Source organism: Lepeophtheirus salmonis, chromosome 3, assembly GCF_016086655.4.
Source record: "Lepeophtheirus salmonis chromosome 3, UVic_Lsal_1.4, whole genome shotgun sequence".
In the NCBI taxonomy this organism is placed as follows: Eukaryota; Metazoa; Arthropoda; class Copepoda; order Siphonostomatoida; family Caligidae; genus Lepeophtheirus; species Lepeophtheirus salmonis.
In genome coordinates, this window is record NC_052133.2 from 22,072,125 (window position 1) to 22,086,451 (window position 14,327).

Sequence of the window (14,327 nt, forward strand, 5' to 3'; positions counted from 1 at the left end):
GTTGGACTCAGAGTAGAATTCAGGATCGACAGAGGAGTAATTCTTGCCAAGGTACTTTTTTATTACCTCCCCCCTCCTCCTCCCTTGTCACAGCTGCTTGAAGCTGATCTAATGGCACATTCTGATAGCTAGACTGCTCTCCTTCAAAACATTCTTCAAATTACCAGGGTTACCGTTTTGATTTTCGCTTTTTTTTTTTGACATGCCCACATAATTTTCATCACTATTGATTCCCAACCCTTTCCCCACTGCAGAGGCCTTTAACTATATATTTTTTGAGTATCTCGCACCATATAAAATATGTTCAACCAAATGTTTTATTTATTATTTCTGTAATTTTTGAGGAGTCCTTGACGATGGATTATATTGCACAATAGCTCTGAATAGCCCTGATTGGAAACCACTGACGTATGGGATGACCTTTTTCAAATGTGTCATACCTATTTCTTTTACAATATGAGCCCTAATGACTTTAATATTTTGACACTTTGATTGATCAATACAAGAAGAATTAAGTTGTTTGACAGAAAATGGGACTCATATTTTAATAATAATAATTGAAATGAACTTTTGTTAAAGTTAAAGTGTATGAAATAAATATATCCTTATTATTATTAAACTTACATATTTCATAATATGTAATTACAATTTCCTAATCAATTATATTGTACGTGGATAGATAGGTAGATGTGACGGAATATGTAGGGAGTTTCGTCATTTCTTCATCATTGTAATTGAATCAATTAATTTACAATGAAAGGTAAAGGAAATAAAGAAAATGGAAAGTTTTCCATTTCTTTATTCTTGATGATATCTACAACGTAAGAGATTATAAAAAAAGTAGCAAGATTTATGAGTTAAAAGAAAATGAAGAATATATTGTAGAGCGGTGCATCGTAAGAGTTCTTATTGAAACAATGTAGTAGATATTAAATGTGGATGCATAAAAATATACCAAACCATGCGCAAATCATGAAATGATCTTCCACTAAATTATCATTTGTCCTTAAATTTGACCATTAATTGTATCACGAAACCTTTCCTCCGAAAAGAAACAGAAAAAAGGTACAAAACAATTATTCTTTGCCCAATTCTTCCAATCCATGGAATTATTACGCAATAAATTTTGAGAATTATTCAAAGCTGAACCAGAGTTGCTTCAAGTTCAACCAATCAAGGATCAGAACACTGATTAGAGGAAAAGAAGACCTGACAAGAAAACACAGTGGCAATTTTTTGTCGGTAATCCTAGTCACGCCGCCCCTGACATGTATACACCTACTATGACATACTTTGCCAATCGAAAAAAAAGTTATTTGTGTTAAATATGGTACATATTGCGATGAACATATTAGGCTAACTTCAAAAAGTCTTGCTTTAAAAAAAAGAAGATATATGGCTCCCAAATAGTTCAGATCTTACATCATTGCACTTTTCAATCCATTCGAACGCGGAGTTAGCAGCCTGCAAAAAGTCTACTCACAGCTTTGTTCACCTTAAAACTCAGATCAAGAAGGCCTATAAGGACTGTATGAGTCCTGAGTACATTTAAAAAGTCTGCATGAGCTTGGAACCGTAAAATGTCAAACAGACTCAAATGTATTTTCAAAATATCAACGTGAGTATTAGTAAATGTCCTATTTTTTCATAAGTCAGAAAAGAAATAAATAATAATCCATAAATTACACCTTATTCTCCCGAATCCGATTCTAGACAATGCACCAAATTTTCCTTTTCCTGATTCTGATTAATCCTTTCTTCAATTTTGGCTATCATACAAAAATAAAAATGTATAGCTACTATTTAATAAAATATTACTAAGTAATTTTATAATAGAGTATTGAATAAAATACTATTTAGATTTTAATAATCTGTATTTTAATAATTTAATTTAATTTGTAATATGTAAGGATTTTGGGCCTTTTTTATGCTTCTTTGAGGATGAAAGGTTGCGTGATACAACCAACGTAACGTCGTGGTGAGGAAAGAATAAATTATTTTATTCTTTGATATTTTCTTTTTTGAATATCCCACCAAAGAGAAGAGGACTTTTCAATTATTCATTTATGATTTATTAATTTTTATCAATATAATAGATATGTGATTTAAGATAGAATTGTCAATTATTATCAAAGTCAGACTCGAGACTTGACTTGGAGTCCATAGTTTAATTGTAAAATATATATTTTTACATAAATGACATAGAAAAATAAGACAGAATAAACAAAATCCTTTTTGAACTCGAATAAACAAATTAGAGGGATGACAAAACTACGTATAATAAATATAATTGCCACATCGAATGAATATCTTCTATAAAGTAAAATATATTAGATAACATCATCACTCCTAATTATATCTCCAAATAATAAGCAAATACCACTTATAGCCGACAAAAACGTTTATGTGCACCAAGACATTTTCGAGCTATGATCATATGGGTCCACTTTTCACTAATTGGTTTAAAGTAAAGAACTCTAGGCAAAGAGAAGACACTCAAGGCAAGGAAGGTAGGATTGAGTAGTTCTCAATTCTGATTGGCTTAAAATTAGAAGCTGTTACAAGTTCCTCCACACAGGATCGCAGCCAGTAAAGGGGGGCGGGGAGTGAAGGAGTGAGCCCCTCCCTAGTGAAAGGAGAAGAATAATGGAGACTATATTAGGATATGTTCCTAACATAGTCAATTTTGTTTCTAGATTGAATTGTATACTTTTCCCTAACCCGCTATTTCCCTAGAGTCCTTTAATTTAAAGGACTCTAGTTCTAGCTATAATATACTATTTACTTTGTTTTTTTATTATTCAATTCTAGCTATTTCTAAGAAAAGAATAGCTATACAGATAGCTAAAACCGTAGAACTGAAGGACAGAAGTATCCATCATTAGGACCGTTGAATGGTAAAAAAGATCGGACCAATAAATAAAAAAAAAGACTGAAAGTGGGGGGAGGAAAAGACTGATTAGGCAATCAGTCCTAGGACCGATCCATCACTAGTATTCTATCTATGTATGTGGGACATATTATACTTATTTATATTAATATTTTCTCCAACGTTGCAATAACTTATAATAATAATAATCACCCAAGATATTAAAAAAGCAAACTTTTCCACAAAGTAATTTCGTTACTTTTTTTGTTAAAAATTTTTTAGAAGTAAAAAATTTAATTTATACTTTTAATTGCTTCCATAGTAAAAATATATATATAATATAAAAATAATGTTTCTCTTTTATGTCTCATCTACATAATTGCTGCAATTATAATTATGAGTTCCATATAATAATAAGAAAAAAATTATATATAAATAATTTTTATTATTTGTAATATATTTTCTGTAAGGAAAACGCACCAAAAATGAATAGAAGTTCCCCTTCTTCATTTCTTCTTTTTTGCACCAAAGTCAAATAGTTGGAATTTTTAAGGCCCATAAAACATGACCACTTTTCTTCCTAAAAATATACGCATTTAAATTTATCTATTTTAGCCCGCTAGGCTTTGTATTGCCCAGGTATGTAGGACGTAACTAATCAATCATAGGCCAAAAGGAAGGATTTTGTAAAAGGTTTTGTGATTATATTCTACCTTAAATCTTCCGTTAATGTTTGTTTTTTTCCCCCATTTTCTTCTGTTTGAATGTTTACTTTTTCTCTGTGAAATAAAAACAACAAAAGATGACAACTGGAGGAGGAAGCCGGTCCTCTGGGAGTATCAAGAGCTCCACGGAGTGGAGTCCCGAGTTGGAGATGAAGTTCTATGCTAGTCTCTGTACTCATCGTCCTAGTGGAGTTTCAAAGCATTTCATGATGGCTCTTGTATTGAATGATTTGAAAGGGAATTTAGATGGGGAGACTCTATGGAAGAAATTGGAGGATCTCTATGATTTGAGGGCTCTCGAAAAGGTTGCTGTCAAGGATGAGGATCCATTTTTTCATGCGGATGGAAAAGGTGGAGTATTTATTATCTATTAGGGTTTGCAATATATGATTATGTGAAGCTTTGGGGTATTATATTTTTTTTTTACTCTTGTCAGAGTTAAATTTGTGTTAATTCTGTATAATACTTGTCAAATAGAAGTATTTATATTTTCTATAATTCAAATGATAAAAATATTTTTGTTCTAAGCACTTGTAAGTTCAGCGAAATATTCATTTTGTATTGCTGTGCTGCTTAACTATGTACCTATTAGACATGGGCTGATAAATCGGATTGAAATCGAAAAACCGATATATTGGTCTAATTATCCAACATGTCCATCCTATTAGTATCCGATAAACTTCTTAGAAATGTCCATATTTTTTCCACTGGTTTCTATGATACAATCAGGAAAAAAGGAGCGAATGGAAAATGAATTCAATTGTTTTTCAATTTTTGTTGCCAGGGAATACTTTTTCACACTTAGAATAATGATTGAATACATTTGTTATGACTTATGTACTTCTTAATAAGTGTGCAAAACAAAGTTTGCCTCTCGGGTCATTACATTAGGCAAAAAATCAAATTTATTCATTGCCAACATTACTAAACTGACTTCTAATTGATAATTTATAGCACAAATATTTTTTATTCTAATTAATGTGTCTCTCACGGGTCAGACTTTTCAATCAAGAAAGCATTATCCAACAATTACTAAAACAAAATGAATGAGCTAAATGTCAGATTCCAGGACATAATGAAAGTCTTGTCTCTGAAAAACTCCAAATAAATATTGATTTTTTTATAAATATTGTGTACCTAGGATATGAATCTGTTAGAAAACGAAAGAAACCAAATGCTTTCAGGAATACGGGTATATCTAATCATTTGTAAAATATCCGATCGATTTTTTTTAATATATATTATTATATCGGATAAAAAAATATGTTAACATCCGCCCATGTATAGTGACCATGGGTGTTGCTGTCATTGGGTGTGGAGATGGTCCCTCTCAAATTATTTAATTTTATGAAATTATATATATTTCCAGAATACTCCTCGCTTCCACTTAAAAAAATTTGATATTTTACTACTTTGGAAACAATTACTGTTGACTTTACTAAAGTCGACTACTGTCTGAAAATTAATGGAAACCGCCTCAAATATTATTTAAAAAACTTGAAAGATCAAAACTCGAAATATTTGAGTATATATCAATGCATTACCTTGCTAAAACTAAAATATATATAGTTTATTTTATTGTCCCAAGATGATGTTTCTCCTTATTTTCTTCTAATCAGTGTTCTGTACGTTGATTGATTAATTTATCATTGTCTCTTGTTAACCTGTGAACCATTCCGAACCATTATTGTTATTAATAATTGGGGGTTTGAGCCTCTTTTTTCTGTTTCTTTTCGGAGGGAAGGTTCCGTAATACAATTAAGCTAACGACGCGAGATTAATCGAAAAGTGTCTTTTCTTCTACTGGGAAAATTATATTAAAAAGTAGAAATATAATTACTTGTGATACGGCAGAGTTGTTAATAACTATACATACCAACCTAAGGCAATTTGATTTTGTTACTTTTTTCTTAGATTATTGTGATTAGATACAACTTTTTGTGATAATTTCCTATTTTGCAAAGGATTATTTTTTATAATTGCCTATTTTGCAAATGATTACTTTTTATAATTGCCTACATTATTTGATTTATAATTGACTACCGTGTTGAGGTAGTCAAACTCACAATCTTTTGCAACTTAGATTTGATCAATTCAAGGAAAAATTATTAAATGACTACATTTATTAAATTAAAAAAACCCTCACCCCCAGTCAAAGAAATTATTTTCAGCCTCATCCATGTACCTATTTTGAAAACAATAAAAAATTATAAAATGATTTCCATTTAAAAAATTGTAAATGAATATTCATCTTATATATGTCTAAAATAACACCTTGAAAAAAATAGATGCATCTCTCCCATTTTTCCATTCCATCTCATGTCAAGGATATACAATTACGTACATTAAAGATATGTGTTTGTTTTTTCTTACAATAGTAAAGGAACTCCTCTACATAATTCGTTTTGTCCATATTTATTTCATATATGCACATTATATTTGACTTGAACTCCCACACGAGTTCCCCCGGAAATCAATAGATTTAATTGCTAGACCATGGGTGTAGAGAGATATTTATCAATGATCTTAGTTCACTCGTAGTGAAATAACCCGTTACTCTACTTAATATTTTTTTTGTTTTGTTTGTAGCATCGGAATTCTCCTTACCCAAAAGAGACTTTGGCGTAATGTTGAACGAAAAAAAGAAGGAAATGGCCATCGTTTCTACGACAAGCTCTTCCAATTCGATAACTACTATCACTGATGTCACTGAAAAAAAGACTGAGACGCCCCCCACACAGATTGTTCCTACTAACAATGAAACCCCTAAGAGCTCTTCTGGATCTTCCAAGAGACCCACTCGCTCCACTCCTTCATCTTCAAGCTCAAACAAAAGAAGAAAATAACTTATATTTATAAGTATATATTTAATATTTATGCATAGAAAAACCTTGTCTACTGTAAGCTTATTCATATACTATGTTAAAAAAGAAACCGTTATTTACTAATTCCGAATTTAATTATATTTAGATTCTCAAATTTTTTTTTTATTATTATATTGGTATATATGTCCACAGCATATGTTGACAATATCTGTCATTTGCATGTGTAGTTTGTTTGTGACTGATGAAAAGGTTCGACGTCTTTTGTTGTGCTCTGCGATTTTCTACTAAAATGCTAATTTTGAAGAATGAACAAATCATTCAAAAGTTTTTTAAAGACATTTCCCTTTCTTTCCATTTTTTCAATAGTAGAAAACACCGAAGCACACCAATGACGTCTAACCTTTTTATCGGTCAAAAAAAACTAACAATTATTTGGATATAAAGGTTTCTTTTTGATCAGACCTAGTATACATATATTATTTGAAATTACGCGAGTAATAAGCCTTGATTTTTTTATCTATCATTTTGGTCCATGATTATTATTATATTATTGATATATTAATATTTATAATGGAAATATAATAGTTAAAGGGCAGGTTAATATTTATTAATGATTTAATGCCCTCTGATTTATCAAATGAGTTGATTTTTATACACAAAAACTCAAAGGTTTTTATTGCCTTTTTTTTATAAGTTATCGTTTGGAAAATTATAATACATTTTATACTTCTTAAGATAGATTGATGTTTATCACGGAATACATTTTTAGTCAAGAGATATTTGTGTTAAGAAATTCATGACTTTAATTTGTTTGTATCTCAAATATAAGTAGTTTCTCTATTACAAATAACAAATTGTAAAACATAAATGTTTATATACTTATATGTATATAAGACTAAAGTGTTAAATCTGATCCCGTATATAATAATCAGTGTTTCTGTTCGAAGTCACTTGTAGTTCTAAAGGTTATATTTAAGTTTGTACATTCGTAAGGATTTTCGGTAAATAAATAAAAAACAAGAAATTAACATGGTAATCCTGAACATTTGAAAAAAGTTTGAGAGAAGATCAGCTCAGCACTCATGGCGTTTCATTTAAGTAGCTGCGAGGTTAGGGAAATAAACAGAAATCCTACTCTGTATATAGTTAGGGATTACTCCGTTGTAAATCCTCAATTCTACAATGATTCCAACGAGGGCTTACATTTATATAATTCCATTAAATCATCAGCGAGACTCTTCTTCATTCATAAAGAGCACACACTTGTGGTTACACTTTATACTTAGATGTTCACTTCTCCAGAATGAAACAATAATGAAGACGTCTTTACAAAATAAAAAACACTATTCAACTTGCCAACAATAACAAAACTCCGTACGTTAAAAAATGTAAAAGATTTACAATCCTACTTTGAAATTGATGCCCAAGGTTCCAAGTGTCTTTCCCTTTCTTTCTAATGGTGCTCCTGACTACTTTTTTTTTTTTTTTTTTTTTTTTGAGAAAATCTTATAAATAAAGTATTGTAACCTTGATAATGAATTTGAAAGTGTTATTTTTTAACAACCTCTGTATATTTAGGACATAATTCAAGATCCGGATTCTATTTACTAGAAAAATATGTCAGAATAAATCAATCATTTTGACGTATGGATGTCCTACATGTATTTTACGCAAAAGGCAATAGGGAATCATCTATTTCTCTTTTAATAAATGCAAGATATCTAGTCGGAGAGCCAATTTTTGTCATTTCTTTCTAACCCCCAAATATTTTCGAAAAAATAAATAAATAGCAATGAACGAAGAGTCAGTGTCTATCAATTGGTCAATGTAAGTTTCGCTAGCTACTTACTCAGACATGAAATCATTAATCTATTACAAAAATACATAGTATTTTGTAACTATTTGGGAGTTTGCATGGGTAAATGTCAATGGGTTTAACCCATGAGCCACACTTAAAAAAGAAAAATATTTGTGAAGGATAAATACTACTTGAATTCCGAAAAGAATTACTTTGCTGGCATTTGCCTCTTAAGTTTTGTAGGAATCCTTATATAGTTTTTATATCGAATACAACATTTTTGTATATTCAAATGGTATGTTAGTACCACGTAAAATAGAAGGATACTTTTATGAAAATTGGGAATAAAGTTGAAATATGAATAATAATTTATATTTATCTTCCAATTGCTGTATTATAAAAACGACTCATTCCTTGACTCAAATAAGGTAATGAGATTTTCAGAAAATTCACATGGACAAGCTATTTTAGTATGGGAGGAGGGTTATATTGATTTATAACACTAATTTGAGGGTAGTGGGCGAAAATTTGATTATATGCTCTAGTAGATGATCCCGTTGTTTCTTGGTTTCTATTTTTTTTTTTTTTTGCATCTAGAGATTGTTAAAGGGACGAGGTACTTGGATCTTATCTTTATTGTACACTTCATAATACGTTTTATTCCTCTCCATAAGAGGAATGTTTATTTGTGTCGTTAAAAAAACATCAGGCCTCTTAAGTCTCACGCAATTGACGTAAAACTCAGGCATTTCCAATTACTCTCACGCCACACATTGTATTTCTCACGTATTATTCATCAAAATAGTATCTTATTTAGAACCTCTATTTTTCATATGGAAGCAATTCTAACCCGTCATAAAGGCTTCAAAACAACCCAGAAATGCTGGTTAATGATTAATGTCAAATGAATAAATATTTATTTTTGGATATATTATCCTTCACTTATTATAACTTATTTGAAATCTTAAGAACCCGGTTGAATAGCGTCATCAATACACTAATAAGTTTACGTAGTAGTAAGATTAAAAATCTCACGCCAGACTGATTTCAAAACTAGCGAGCCCATTTACGTATAAAAGGATCCTTGAGAAAACGAAATGACATAAGAATTCATTCAAACGCAGAGGTGTTGTCGTGGGAAAAAGAATAGTTAAGTGTTTGTTATGTAAATTAAATTGCACATCACCTCCTTGTGTTTCGCACGTAGGGTTATCTGCATATTTTGCATGCTAAATGCCTAATTAACTAATAAGTAATAACTAATTGAATATCATTTTGTATGTAACTTCTTATAATCACCTCATTAGCAAGGGATAGTTTCTTGGGTGTTTTGCCTCTTTCTATTTGTGTGTAAGTGAGACGTACGCAAGTCTACGTACAGTGTACGTACGTATATTATATTGAATAGTACATACATACAAAACGAGTACTCGTGTGATTTTGATGAATCCTGAGTGTAGGGCTCTTCTACCTTTGTTATTTTTATTATTACTTTGGCTTGTAAGTGTGTCTAATAAAGTCAGAATATATATAAGTATATTATTTTCCTCAACTGCCCACATCCCAATGGATAATCTCATCTTCTTGTTCAATTATAATTTAATAGAGCATTCGATGGTAGTTTAGTGATTGATAGCAAACAAAGAGGAGGATCTACATCATCAACGAAGGAGAAGAAGGATGTCTTCCAATATCCAAAGGAATTGTAAGTTTTCCCACTGTTGTCACCATGGTGTTGCTTATCTTTTTTGTAATGTTTTGTTTTAATTATGTCTTAACCTTATTGTATACATTACAACAATACGTTTGTAATACATGTTTCCTCTGTTAACTTATCGTTGACTCTCCTTCTCTTTCTTTCTCTCCTCATTTCATTCAAAGCATTAAATAGCATGACTGAGGTAGACCTGGACTTTCTCACTGACCGTCTGGTAGATGCTCTGAACTCCGGACGTATTATCCATGATGAAGAAAGCAGCGTGTCTAATACGAGTAAGTTCTTTTTAACAAAGTACGTCTAAGGTAATCATGGATATGTTTATTTATTTGCAGAGAAATGTGATAAATGTGATAAAGGAATTGAGGAGGGGAAAATCGTGATGGACAAGGAGAAGAACTACCATTGGGATTGTTTTACATGCTATCATTGTTCCAAACCTATTGGAGGTGAAACTTACTTTGTTGGGAAGGATAAGAACTCTTGTGAGGCTCGTTATTGTAAAGAACATCGTGATGTAAGCCTTTGTTTGATGAAACACTTGTGTCTACTTCGGACATACATATGTATAAATTAGAAAATATATATTTATGTTTAGGTTCTTTTGGACACTTGTACAAAATGTGGAGACTTTATCCGTGATGACCTCATTAAACCCGGTGATAAGGGAAGCCAATATCATCCCCAATGCTTTGTTTGCTCAGATTGTGGAGAGAAGATAGCGGGGAAGTTTTTTCTTTGTAATGATGGGACTTATATGTGTGAAAAGGACTATGCAGTAAGTTTTTTTGTATACATATATTTACTTAATTTCTTACTAATCAAGCACTCACTTTTTTTGTTATACGACTAATGTAGAAATCATGTGCCTATTGTTCTGTTTGCTCAAAGCCCATTCTATATGCTCATCTTAATGCCCTAAATCGGTCCTATCATCCTGAATGTTTTGCTTGTCATTTCTGTAATAGAACTCTAGATGGTGTACAGGCCTTTTATACCGATGATCTCATTATTTGTAAGGAGGACTATGAGAAGTAAGTTGTCCTCGCTTTGAATTCCAAATCAGGATCTTTCATTCAAAAAGCATTTAAAATTAGAATGTATTTCATGATATATTACATAATGTATTTATATTTACTTTGTGCCTTGTAGGAGATATGCTCAAACATGTGAAAAGTGCGAAAAGAAAATCCTAGATGAAACAATAATCAAAACTGAAGATGATATTTATTATCATAAATTATGCTATTATGAAGATAGTTGATAAAGAAATCGCCCTCTTCATGCAAAATCCATACACCAAAGACTTTAATTACATTCGAATCCTATGTTCAAAACAAATAATGTAAAAATTAATCATCTTATTTTGATAATTATAAATAATACAATGATGCAATTACTTAAATCTATTAAGCTCTGATAGAAGAATAAACCCTGTTTTTATTAATAAATGATAATTTATTCATCAAATAAATCACAAAACCTTTCCAAATGCCTGACTCCCTTTTATGGATAATATCTCATAAAGTATTCCCTAAGATCAAATTATCATTAAATCAGAGAAAATAAGAAATCTGGTTTTGCTTATCAATACCATACGCAACCATTCAATATTTGCAATCATTAGAAAATGATGAGCCCTAGCTTGTGTAGATACCCATCAGATGACGTAATTATTTTTAAAAAAACTATAATATATATTTTAACGATATTTTTATTAGTTTTATGATAAATTCATGTAGGAAAAAATTATCTCAAGTAATAAAGTACGATATGCGAAAGGATGAATTTAAAAATATTATTGAATAAATCCATACAGAGTTAACAAGGTACTGATACCAAAAAATATAAAGCCGGTCGTAACTTGATTGCTGCTTCCAACACTTGTGTAATAATATTCTGCCGCTCTAAAGAGAAAAGTAAATCGGAATTGATTATTATATAATTATTTAACTATAGTTACTTAGATGAAAAATCAAAATTGTCCTGATGAATTTCACGATCCGTGTCTAGAGCTGATGTGAATGAACATAGTATTATGACTAAAAGTAGGGAAGAAGTTACAAGTTTTAGACTAGTCATTCTGATGTCCTTTGTCCTTAAATGAAAGGTAATATGTACATATTAAATTTGTCGTTGAAGGATAAAAGTAGAATTGTAAATCGTAAGCCTTTTACAAAAAAAACCCCGAAAATTTACACTTATACATCCCTAAAAAAATGATGAGTGTTAATCTCCGTCATTTATGAGCATACACACTCGTTCGTGGTTATATTTTCTCTTCTCATGAATTAAAGAATAATGATAATAGTTTTAGAAAAATAAAGATTGTATAGGTTGCCAACATTTACAAAACTCGCACACTAAAAAATGCCTTAGATTTACAACCCTATATAAAATTGTTAATCTTGGTGATCACCAGAAAAATGAGTATATAAATTTAATACATTATAATCGATTGATAATGAATTAGAGGATAAAGTCTTTAAGATGGTGTCATTAAAACAATATTGGCACCATTTTATTTTGAAGAATATTTATGATATTTTTTTTTACAAATGAACTAATATTAATAAAAGGAAATAAAGGACATATAACTCCAAAATCAGGTGTTCCTTATTGATAAAAATTAGAGATTTGTAATTGACAAAAAAAATGTATTTAAAAATAAATTAAAAATTGTAAAAATACAAAATGATTAAGTAACTTTATTGTTTAACTTTCTTACCGACTACACTGTTTTATGAATAATTATTAAATGAATAATAATGACAAGTTAATTTAATTTTTAAACTTGCTCTTGATTAAAAGTATGGCGGAAGTTGACCACACCAGATAATTCTTCCTTTACAGGATTCTTTGAATATCATTTCCAAAGAAAGTAGGCGTTTTTATCCGTTATTCAGATAACTTGATTAAAAAACGTTATTATTTTAAATATTATTATTATTTAGAAGCAAAATTAAAATACAGGGGGTCCATGCATAATACAGCTTCAAACCCTGCGGATTTTGCATAACGTAATATTTGCAATTATTCGGTATATTCTCCCTAATATTGCGTTTTTATATGTTATAATAATTTATTATCCAAAACTATATATTATTGACCTAAACAAGAATTTTTGTAGGGGTTGATGAGTGTGTTCATACCTCATATAATAGAAGTTTACAATTTTGCATAAGGGGGAGTGTCCTGTAAGTATTTAATTTGATACTTGGACTTAAAACGTTTAGTTATTATTTATTACACAAACTTGGAATTAAAAAGGCTACTGCATAAATATGGGTTAGGATCCGATTATTTAAATTTGGCAGTATTGAAATGATTTGATTAAAAATCAACTAAATACGAGGGTAATATTAAATTTTACAAGTATATTGCTTGGCGTACATAATTTAAAATAATTTTTGATGAATAAAATGTATTATCGTCCTATAATCATGCAAAAAAAATAATAATAAAAGTGGATTTTGAAAATTAATTTCACGTATTTTAGGAGTTTTATTACTAAAAATTCCCCCGTACAACGCTGATTTCCTATAACTTGGCTTTTTATTATTCACAAAAGCCATGATAAGCGAGTTTTATGACACAAACATCGTCGGAACTTTTTTATTCCGAAGCACAGAACCTTTTAAGTATTTTCATCTGTCAATGAGTTATATTTTTGCCATATGCAGTACACTGACAAATGATTTATCATAAATGATTAGATTTAAAAGAATAAAAAGCTATGAAAAATATTAAGTGGATATATGTAGGCGCTTTTTAACTCAAAACGGATCTTTTTCTTTTTTCAGTTGTCGATTTTCTACTTATATTGTCCCTTGCTGTCAAAATGGACATGTAGACACATTTTTCCATTCAGCCCTTCTTAACTGAAAAAACATCCGTTAAGGTTCTCATTTATTAATTAATTTATGCGTTAATTATCTTGATAAACTTTCATCCGATAAGAACCATTAAAAAGGCACCAAAATAATACTTCCCAACCATAGCATTTGTATCCAATAATTGTTGGGTATTTTTTACAACTTAAAAGATACTAATTCTAAGCCAACCAATCCACGTTAAGAAAACTGATCAGGGGGAACACTTTGTTACTTCTATTGTATATCACAATCTATTCCTTTGAAAAGAAACAGAAAAAAAACCAAAATGAGTTAGGGACTATTTGATCTATAAGAATAGCCACTACGGCTCCCTCTATCCAGTCAAAACCTGACTCAAATTTTAAATACCAAGAGAAAGTCAAATTTCTGTCGAAAAAATCAAATTACTCCGTGACATCATTTTCTTGTGAAATAAACTTTGCTTTGAGCTTAGACTTTTCACATTTCATGATATTTTCTGACAAAATTATTGTTTAAAATCGTATTGATTTTTCCGG

The 14,327-nt window shown here is 30.3% G+C and overlaps 2 protein-coding genes and 1 long non-coding RNA gene across 6 annotated transcripts; 2 read left to right on the forward strand and 1 right to left on the reverse strand.

The window, feature by feature from the left end:
- Positions 1-3,635: 3,635 nt before the first annotated feature.
- MrgBP (MRG/MORF4L binding protein) lies at positions 3,636-7,057 on the forward strand. 3 transcript variants are annotated; one of them, XR_011779289.1, is made up of 3 exons: positions 3,636-3,945; positions 6,184-6,494; positions 6,864-7,057. XR_011779289.1 is itself a non-coding variant. In XM_040708683.2 (2 exons), the coding sequence occupies exons 1-2, from the start codon at positions 3,672-3,674 to the stop codon at positions 6,438-6,440; spliced, it is 531 nt and encodes a 176-aa protein (XP_040564617.1). In that variant the 5' UTR covers positions 3,636-3,671; the 3' UTR covers positions 6,441-7,057. The 3 variants fall into 3 exon arrangements, 1 of the variants encoding a protein (XP_040564617.1); XR_011779290.1 differs by having other exon boundaries at positions 6,880-7,057; XM_040708683.2 differs by having other exon boundaries at positions 6,184-7,057.
- Positions 7,058-9,567: 2,510 nt separating this feature from the next.
- On the forward strand, positions 9,568-11,385 carry LOC121114645 (paxillin homolog 1). Of its 2 annotated transcripts, XM_040708682.2 has the most exons (7): positions 9,568-9,717; positions 9,824-9,922; positions 10,099-10,209; positions 10,270-10,451; positions 10,533-10,712; positions 10,793-10,968; positions 11,087-11,385. In XM_040708682.2, the coding sequence occupies exons 2-7, from the start codon at positions 9,898-9,900 to the stop codon at positions 11,196-11,198; spliced, it is 786 nt and encodes a 261-aa protein (XP_040564616.1). In that variant the 5' UTR covers positions 9,568-9,717; positions 9,824-9,897; the 3' UTR covers positions 11,199-11,385. The 2 variants fall into 2 exon arrangements, with proteins under 2 accessions (XP_040564616.1, XP_071743271.1); XM_071887170.1 differs by having other exon boundaries at positions 9,607-9,922.
- Positions 11,386-11,632: 247 nt separating this feature from the next.
- LOC121114647 (uncharacterized) lies at positions 11,633-12,802 on the reverse strand. The gene is made up of 3 exons (XR_005863308.2): positions 12,663-12,802; positions 11,898-12,032; positions 11,633-11,841 (listed from the first exon to the last, which is right to left on the reverse strand). It is a non-coding gene; the product is annotated as an uncharacterized lncRNA (long non-coding RNA).
- Positions 12,803-14,327: the final 1,525 nt, after the last annotated feature.

Excerpts from the sequence above, each read along its gene's own strand:
- LOC121114645 (XM_040708682.2), top strand. The coding sequence starts at position 9,898 with ATGTCTTCCAATATCCAAAGGAATT. Across the intron at positions 9,923-10,098 it reads TTCCAATATCCAAAGGAATT|CATTAAATAGCATGACTGAG; the intron begins GTAAGTTTTCCC and ends TTTCATTCAAAG. Across the intron at positions 10,969-11,086 it reads TGTAAGGAGGACTATGAGAA|GAGATATGCTCAAACATGTG; the intron begins GTAAGTTGTCCT and ends TGTGCCTTGTAG.
- MrgBP (XM_040708683.2), top strand. The coding sequence starts at position 3,672 with ATGACAACTGGAGGAGGAAGCCGGTCCTCTGGGAGTATCAAGAGCTCC. Across the intron at positions 3,946-6,183 it reads TTTTCATGCGGATGGAAAAG|CATCGGAATTCTCCTTACCC; the intron begins GTGGAGTATTTA and ends TTTTGTTTGTAG.